Below are 10,000 nucleotides of genomic sequence, written 5' to 3' on the forward strand. Positions count from 1 at the left end.
AGAAATGTTCTTTATAACTGCCAATGTTACTAAAAGTCAGCTAATTTAGATGATATGCAAGCTCACAGGAAGGTTGAAAAGTGAAGGGTTTAGTAATATGTAATAAATTAAATTCTATAACAAAAAACTATCAAAGGCTCACAGTCATATTCCATTTACAGTTTGAAAACACGCGACGCTAGACTATTTTAATCTTATTTGTATGGTCCATACAAATAATAATTAACCAAAAGATGGTGAAAAAGAAGGCTATCAGCCAATTATTGACACTTAGAAAAAATCATTAAGAGGATAAATATTACAGATTCAAGATTCAGCCACTTGTTAAATTCCACTTAGAAAATCCACGACACTAAATTAAGAGAGAACTAAAAATGCTCCATAAAAGCATTAAACAATTCCAAAAAACAGATAAAAATTCCAGATTCTGCAACTGGGCCTATTCCACTTAGCAAATACACGACAATAAAATAAGAGAGAACTAAAAATGCTCAATAAAAACATTAAACAATTCAAAAATCAGACAAAAAGGTGACCTCCACAAATATGACCTTTGGAAGAATTCCTTTGAAATGTGAAATATCAAATATCAACAGGGCACTGTCACGCAGGTGTCAGCTGTTGGAAGCCTAGGCAAAAAAAAAAATAATAAAAAAAATCATAACAATACGATGCCAAAGACCAATTATCTTAATAAACCCGTAGGTCATAAGTCTGCCATTCCCAAAACAAAGTTGATTAAAGGAACGGGGAAACTCGAGGGCCAAATAAGACCAGGTAGTGGAAACCGGACCTCTTGAAGTCGGTAATTGGAGAGTCACAATTAGTCAGCTCTGGCTGGAAGGAGCTGGGAATGTTTGCTGCATCTTTGTTCTAACTTCCAATGCGTTGCGAGGTTAATTTTGCTTCGCATCCAGGGAGAGCATGGATGAAAAGGATGGCTTCTTTGATAGCGAGGGTTTGAGACGATGCTGCAAATTATTTGATATATTTCTTTCTTTCGTAGATATTTTAAGCATTTGTTTTGTCCTAATTTGGTTCAGATTGTACCTTAAACTTAGTTTAGGCTTTCGTAGTTCCTCGATGCCACAAACAATAGCTTGAATAAAAATTGAGAATCATCAACAATTCTTTTCTTTTATTCTTACGCTCCTGTTCTAACCCAGACAATTAAGACATGACGCTGTGCATCGAGGGAAAATTTCCCCAACAAAACATCTGACCATCGAACTGCGGAAAATAAACGATGCAACAGACCTCTGTCCCTCCTATATTTTTTTTTATTTTTTAGCAGGGATGTTGGATGTGCTTAGGGGAAGTGTCCCCTCCCCTACCATCATCCGGTCTCAATCTTTACACCACACCAGCCATCACGACGCTTCTGCGGGAGGAGGGCGCAGCAGGGAAAATAGAGGATGACGAGGGTAGGAGGCTCATCCCCCGACGAGGATTGTAAAATGATAAAAAGAAAAAAATATGGTGGGGATGCGAAAGGAACCGTTTTTTGGGGAATACACGTCGACACTCACTCGTTTTGGGGAAAGATATGCCCCACGAGATAGGACGTTTGCTCGCTTCTATCCCGGGAAAATGGCATCAAAAGCCGCTATGAAAGAGAGAGAGAGAGAGAGAGAGAGAGACTCATTCATGTGAAAGCACTGTCTGTGTGCGATACCTCGTCACAGAAAAGCCATGGAATAAAAGAAAGACCGGAAAAAAGATAAAAAATAGTTTCCCAAAGGCAAAAATATTTCTCTAAAGAAAGGGCTCAAGAAATAAAAGAGAGATAAATGCTTCAATGCACATTACTTGGCCTCATTCCTCTCTCTCTCTCTCTCTCTTTATTTATAGGAACGATTTACAACTCACTTACCACTTCACAGTAAAACCTGCTCCTACAGATGAGTGAGCACACGATGTGTCCTCTTAGGATGGACTAACAAGTCTTTGAGACATCCTAATCCTTATAACTCCTCGTAACTCATCTCTCATGTGCCCAAACATCCGCACTTTACTTCCATAAAGGAGAGGCTGTTCAACAATCCACCATATACTCCATCGACATTTCACACCCCTTCAAATTTTTTGGCAATAGGACCTGCAACACCTCTCTCCTGGTTCTGTTGTATCTTAACTTTTATCAGTTACATACATACATACATACATACATACATATATATATATATGTATATATACAATTTATACAGAGTAAATAATCATTTATTCAGAATGAAAAAAAGACGAGCGTAGTGAATTCGTAGGAAAAAATCATGGCAAATCTACCAAAACATTTTGAGACGTTATTCTCAAGGGCTTTATAAATATATCCTAAGTAGCTTACTTTTATCTATTACTCTCAATATATTGTGTCTAATTCATTTAGATTTTTGTTTATCATTTATTAATACATTTTGTTTAATTCATTTACATTTTATCTATTTATTTATTAATTTGTTAATTGATAATTGTTTTCTAGTAATGATCTCTTCTTTCTGTATTTTCTATTATCTTCTCTAATTTCTTTCAAATGAACACCATAGTATTCTTTGGAAGCTTGAAGAATTTCGAGTCATTGGCCCCTTGGTGGGCTTGTTCCAAATGAATGGGGTTCATCTTCTGAATAATAATAATAATAATAATAATAATAATAATAATAATAATAATAATAATAATAATAATAATAATAATAATAATAATACCATCAGCTTCCTCAAAAATACAATGCTCAACTGGAATACAATACTTACAAGCTCTGGAATAAGACTAGCAGAGGTTAATATCAGGAGAGGGATCTTCCGGGGAGACTCACTGTCCCCACTACTCTTCGTAGTAGCATGATTCCCATGACAAAAGTACTACAGAAGATGGATGCCGGGTACCAACTCAAGAAAAGAGGCAACAGAATTACCATCTGATGTTCATGGACGACATCAAGCTGTATGGTAAGAGGATCAAGGAAATAGATACCCTAATCCAGACTGTAAGGATTGTATCTGGGGACATCAGGATGGAGTTTGGAATAGAAAAATGCGCCTTAGTCAACATACAAAAGGGCAAAGTAACAAGAACTGAAGGGATAAAGCTACCAGATGGAAGCAACATCAAACACATAGATGAGACTTGTTATGAACCACTTGTTGGGTTAATCAGGTTCTTTAGAAAATAAATATGAAAAAAATATATGAAAAAAAGTATCAGGACTGAAAATCTGGCAGAAATTGAGACAGTCAAGGAAGACGAATCACGTAATACGAAACAGAGACCTTAAGACTAATTTATTATATATAAAATGTACAATTGTTTGAATTCAATATTTACGTAAAGTCATCAGTGGCAAAGCAAAAACCATTAAGCAAAAATAACATATTTAATCTGAAAATTATCAGAAAAGGCAAATATCAAAAATGCAAATATCGAACAATCAGTATAACAATCTTAACAAAATGAATGAGTCAGTACATCAAAAAATAAACATTCCATGCAAGCAGGGGAAAATATAATTACTTTACATACAGGATCTGTAAAATGCCATTACAATTATTACAGTAACCTTAGTACGAGGAGTTAGCAAATAGAATAAGAGACAACATAAGGTTACAATTAAAGATACAAATTTATAATAATGGACATTAAAAATATCATAAAGCAGGCTAACAAATTATGCCACAAAAAACACAGTTTCAATTTAATGATTACCTTTAAACACAAACATCAAAACACTCGGGAAAACCTAAGGCACAAAAGCCTTCTGCAGTAAATGCTGCAGGACACTACGCACCCAGGAAACTGTGACAACTAGCAGAGATAACACCCGAGGACCCACTAAGAATACCTCCTGAAGACACTGACTCAGCCGAAGCTGTACACACAACACAGACGAAGCTGCCCTTCAGGAGAACACAGACGAAGCTGCACACACAACACAGACGAAACTGCCCTTCATGAGAACAGACGAAGCTGCAACTCTGAAGCCGTGCTCCTCAACATAACGCAGACGAAGCTGCTAACCCAGACAAAACTGGCTCTGCCGAACATCTTTATGCTCGTCCTTAACCCTGCAGGTCCCGAGTCGTAACCAAATAACCATTAAGGACTCCAACCATGCCTGCATGGAACCCCCATGCTGCTTATAACCTGCTCAGGTCTCTGTACCTTACTGACTAAAGCAGTCAGACACGGGCTGTCGGACGTTACCTTACCTCCAACATCTTCTACCAATACAAAAAAGCGGGAAACGACCTCAACGGGGAAACGACCATACGACCCGAAACAACAGTTTCGATCGTCCGAGACAAGAAAACAATACAAGAGGTGCTTAATACCCTTACAGACTGGATACGAATATCTGGGAATAATGGAAGGAGTGGATATAAAACACCAAGAGATGAAGGACACGATCAGGAAAGAATATATGCAGAGACTCAAGGCGATACTCAAGTCAAAACTCACCACCCCCAATGCCGGAAATATGTTAAAAGCCATAAACACCATGGAGAGTGCCAGTAATCAGATACAGTGGAGGAATAGTGGAATGGACGAAGGCAGACAGAACTCCGCAGCATAGATCAGAAAACCAGGAAACATATGACAATACACAAAGCACTACACCCAAGAGCAAATACGGACAGACTACATAACACGAAAAGAAGAAGGGAGAGGACTAGTAAGTATAGAGGACTGCGTCAACATCGAGAACAGAGCACTGGGGCAATATATGAAAACCAGTGAAGACGAGTGGCTAAAGAGTGCATGGGAAGAAGGACTAATAAAAGTAGATGAAGACCCAGAAATATACAGAGACAGGAGAATGACAAACAGAACAGAGGACTGGCACAACAAACCAATGCATGGAACAAATACATGAGACAGACTAAAGAACTAGCCAGCGATGACACGTGGCAATGGCTACAGAGGGGAGAGCTACAAAGAAGGAAACTGAAGGAACGATAACAGTGGCACAAGATCAGGCCCTAAGAACCAGATATATTCAAAGAACGATAGACGGAAATAACATCTCTCCCACATGCAGGAAGTGCAATACGAAAAATGAAACCATAAACCACATAGCAAGCGAATGTCCCTCACTTGCACAGAACCAGTACGAAAAGAGGCATGATTCAGTGGCAAAAGCCCCTCCACTGGAGCCTGTGCAAGAAACATCAGCTACCTTGGCAGTAATAAGTGGTACGAGCACCAACCTGAAGGAGTGATAGAAAACGATCATGCAAAGATCCTCTGCCAATTCCAGACTGATAAGTTATCTGGGTCGTCAACATGTCGTCAACACCATCATTGTTGTAATGGAACCTCATTCTGTACGATAACAGCCAGCTGCCAGCTAGCAACCAACCAACCTTCCCGTTTCATTTATAAAGGAAATATCTCTCATCGGATGGGATTACTTATTGAATCCATTCTTCGCGTTTTTCCGTCTCTCTCTCTCTCTCTCTCTCTCTCTCTCTCTCTCTCTCTCTCTCTCTCTCTCTCTCTCTCTCTCTCTCAGGAGGCTTGGATGTTGAACAGAATATAGTAGAATTTAGTCCAAAAGCCAAGCGAGCGCTGAGACATATGAGGTCATTCAAATCTGGAACGCCAACTAAGAGTAAAACAAGGAGAGGGAATATAACGGGGGTACAGTGAATGGAATGAAAAAGGGTGGCTGCTTTGGGGCCGAGGGGACGCTGCATATAACCTTAAGTAATGCCTACAGTGCACCGCATGAAGTGCACAGATGGTAATAACCCCCCAAAGGGGAATTTAGTTCTTCGCGTTGTTTTAACAAAGAATTTTTATTTTCTTTTTAATGTTTAAAATAATTTTCAGTGATTTAGTAATTTCCTACTGGTTCTTGCTTGATTGATTTGTTTTATATTCATTAGAACTGGCGTCGCCATATCTGGCTTACTGACACCGTAAGGATATTGAATTTGAAACTAAAATAAAAATAATAACACAAAATAAAATAGATTACTTCAAAAGAAAATCTTCATAAACCAAAAAGAAATTTTTCTGAAAAAATTGATAAAATTATTTCAAAAGAAACGCCTCATAAACCAAAAAGACAATTTTCTAAGAAAATTAATAAAATTATTTCAAAAGAAAAACTTCACAAACCAAAAAGAAAATTTTCTAAAAAATTTAATAAAATTATTTCAAAATAAAAGCTTCATACAAACCAAAAAGAAAATATTCTAAAAAATAGCAAAATAAAATTATTTCAAAAGAAAAGCTTCTTGAACAAAAATAAAATTTTATAAAAAAAAATTAAAACAAAAATTATTTTTTAAAAGAAAAGCTTCATAAACACAAAAAAGAAAATTAAAATTTTCGAAAAAAATTTATATAAAATTATTTCAAAATAAAAACTTCATAAACCAATAGGAATTCTTTTTTTTTTTTAATTACCTTCTGTTACCTCTTTCTGCATTTCCCTTTATCTCCACTTACTTCTTCCTAATTAATACTTAATATTCTTTAGAAGCTTGAATTTCAGGTCAGTGCCCTTTGGTGTGCTTGTTCCATTTGGATAGGGTTCATATTCTGTATATTAATTAATAATGAATAAGAATAATAATAATAATAATAATAAATAAAATAATAAAAAATAACAATAATAATAATAACTAGAAAAATGGCGCCTTAGTCAACATGTTCAAAAAGGCCATAAAGTAACGAGAACTGAAGGGATAAAAGCTGCCAGGATGGGAAAAACAACATCAAGCACCATAGATGAGACAGGATACAAATACCAGGGATTAATGGAAGGAGGGGATATAAAACACCAAGAGATGAAGGACACGATCAGGAAAGAATATATGCACAGACTCAAGGCGATACTCAAGTCAAAACTCAACGCCGGAAATATCATAAAAGCCATAAGCGCATGGGCCAGTGCCAGTAATCAGATACAGCGCAGGAATAGTGGAATGGACGAAGGCAGAACTCCGCACCATAGATCAGAAAACCAGGAAACATATGACAATACACAAAGCACTACACCCAAGAGCAAATACGGATAGACTATACTCAAACACGAAAGGAAGGAAGGAGAGGACTACTAGATATAGAGGACAGCGTCAACAATCGAGAACAGAGCACTGGGGCAATATCTGAAAAACCAGTGAAGACGAGTGGCTAAAGAGTGCATGTGAAGAAGGACTAATAAAAGTAGATGAGACAGACTAAAGAACTAGCCAGCGATGACAATTGGCAATGGCTACAGAGGGGAGAGCTAAAGAAGGAAACTGAAGGAACGATAACAGCGGCACAAGATCAGACCCTAAGAACCAGATATGTTCAAAGAACGATAGACGGAAATAACATCTCTCCCATATGTAGGAAGTGCAATACGAAAAATGAAACCATAACCACATAAGCAAGCGAATGCCCGGCACTTGCACAGAACCAGTACAAAAAGAGGCATGATTCGTGGCAAAAGCCCTCCACTGGAGCCTGTGCAAGAAACATCAGCTACCTTACAGTAATAAGTGGTACGAGCACCAACCTGAGGGAGTGATAGAAAACGATCAGGCAAAGATCCTCTGGGACTATGGTATCAGGACGGATAGGGTGATACGTGCAAACAGACCAGACGTGACGTTGATTGACAAAGTCAAGAAGAAAGTATCACTCATTGATGTCGCAATACCATGGGACACCAGAGTTGAAGAGATAGAGGGGGGAAAAAATGGATAAGTATCAAGATCTGAAAATAGAGAAAATAAGAAGGATATGGGATATGCCAGTGGAAATCGTACCCATAATCATAGGAACACTAGGCACGATCGCAAGATCCTGAAAAGGAATCTAGAAAAACTAGAGGCAGAAGTAGCTCCAGGACTCATGCAGAAGAGTGTGATCCGAGAAACGGCGCACATAGTAAGGAAAAGTGATGGACTCCTAAGGTTAGGCAGGATGCAACCCGGAACCCCACACTATAAATATTACCCAGTCGAATTGGAGGACTGTGATAGAGCAAAAAAGAAAAAAAAAAAAATAATAATAGAAGTTCCTTCGTCTGCAAACGCCCCAGGTAAAAATATGCACCACTGGTATGCAAATGTGCAACATGGGACCTTCTGCAAATGAGCACGACATAAGTGCCGCTTAAATATCAGGCAGTTTAATATATTCAGGTATTGTATTCAGGCGATGTCAAAATATGCGTTTTGCCTGTTTCAGAAATTGTATTATTATTATTATTATTATTATTATTATTATTATTATGGTTAATAGAATGCTTGAAAATATATGGGGCAGAGGAAAACACCATCAGCTTCTCAAAAATACAATGCGCAACTGGAATACAATACTTACAAGCTCTGGAATAAGACTAGCAGAGGTAATATTATTGGAGAGGGATCTTCCAGGGCGACTCACTGTCCCCACTACTCTTTGTAGTAACCATGATTCCCATGACAAAAGTACTACAGAAGATGGATACCGGTACCAACTCAAGAAAAGAGGCAACAGAATCAACCATCTGAATGTTCATGGACGACATCAAGCTGTATGGTAAGAGCATCAAGGAATAGATACCCTAATCCAGACTGTAAGGATTGTATCTGGGGACATCAGGATGGAGTTTGGAATAGAAAAATGTGCCTTAGTCAACATACAAAAAGGCAAAGTAACGAGAACTGAAGGGATAAAGCAACCAGATGGGAGCAACATCAAACACATAGATGAGACAGGATACAAATACCTGTGAATGATGGAAGGAGGGGATATAAAACACCAAGATTTGAAGGACCCACGATCAGGAAAGCATATAAGCAGAGACTCAAGGCGATACTCAAGTCAAAACTCAACGCCGGAAAATATGATAAAAGCCATAAACACATGGGGAGTGCCAGTAATCAGATACAGCGCAGGAATAGCTGAATGGACGAAGGCCAACCGTCACAGCATAGATCAGAAAACCAGGAAACATATGACAATACACAAAGCACTACACCCAAGAGCAAATACGGACAGACTATACGTAACACGAAAGGAAGGAGGGAGAGGACTACTAAGTATAGAGGACTGCGTTAACATCGAGAACAGAGCACTGGGGCAATATCTGAAAACCAGTGAAGACGAGTGGCTAAAGAGTGCATGGGAAGAAGGACTAATAAAAGTAGACGAAGACCCAGAAATATACAGAGAGGCAGAATGACAAACAGAACAGAGGACTGGCACATTCAAACAAAAACAATGCATGAACAATACATGAGACAGACTAATGATCTAGCCAGCCATGACACATGGCAATGGCTACAGAGAGGAGAGCTAAAGAAGGAAACTGAAGGAATGATAACAGCGGCACAAGATCAGGCCCTAAGAACCAGATATGTTCAAAGAACGATAGATGGAAATAACATCTCTCCCATATGTAGGTAGTGCAATACGAAAAATGAAAATATAAAAACTACATAGCAAGCGAATGCCCGGCACTTGCACAGAACCAGTACAAAAAGAGGCATGATTCAGTGGCAAAGCCCCTCCACTGGAGCCTGTGCAAGAAACATCAGCTACCTTGCAGCAATAAGTGGTACGAGCACCAACCTGAGGGAGTGATAGAAAACGATCAGGCAAAGATCCTGTGTCTGGGACTATGGTATCAGAACGGATAGGGTGATATGTGCAAATAGACCAGACGTGACGTTTATTGACAATGTTAAGAAGAAAGTATCACTCATTGATGTCGCAATACCATGGGACACCAGAGTTAAAGGGAAGAGAGGAATAAATGATAAGTATCAAGATCTGAAAATAGAAATAAGAAGGATAGGGATATGCCAGTGGAAATTGTACCCATAATCATAGGAGCACTAGCACGATCGCAAGATCCCTGAAAAGGAATCTAGAAAAACTAGAGGCTGAAGTAGCTCCAGGACTTGCAGAAGAGTGTGATCCTAGAAACGGCGCACATAGTAAGAAAAGTGATGGACTCCTAAGGAGGCAAGATGCAACCCGGAACCCCACACTATAAATATTACCCAGTCGAATTGGAGGA

At 38.5% G+C, this 10,000-nt stretch overlaps 1 protein-coding gene across 1 annotated transcript in view; it reads left to right on the forward strand.

The window, feature by feature from the left end:
- The first annotated feature begins 937 nt into the window (after nt 1-937).
- LOC135203642 (basic proline-rich protein-like) overlaps nt 938-10,000 on the forward strand; it is a 180,043-nt gene continuing 170,980 nt past the window's right edge. The window contains exons 1-2 of the mRNA XM_064233489.1: nt 938-958; nt 1,292-1,424. Coding sequence (XP_064089559.1) covers nt 938-958; nt 1,292-1,424 — 154 coding nt within the window. The remainder of the gene's footprint in view (nt 959-1,291; nt 1,425-10,000) is intronic.

Source organism: Macrobrachium nipponense, chromosome 24 (genome assembly GCF_015104395.2).
Source record: "Macrobrachium nipponense isolate FS-2020 chromosome 24, ASM1510439v2, whole genome shotgun sequence".
NCBI classification, from domain to species: domain Eukaryota; kingdom Metazoa; phylum Arthropoda; class Malacostraca; order Decapoda; family Palaemonidae; genus Macrobrachium; species Macrobrachium nipponense.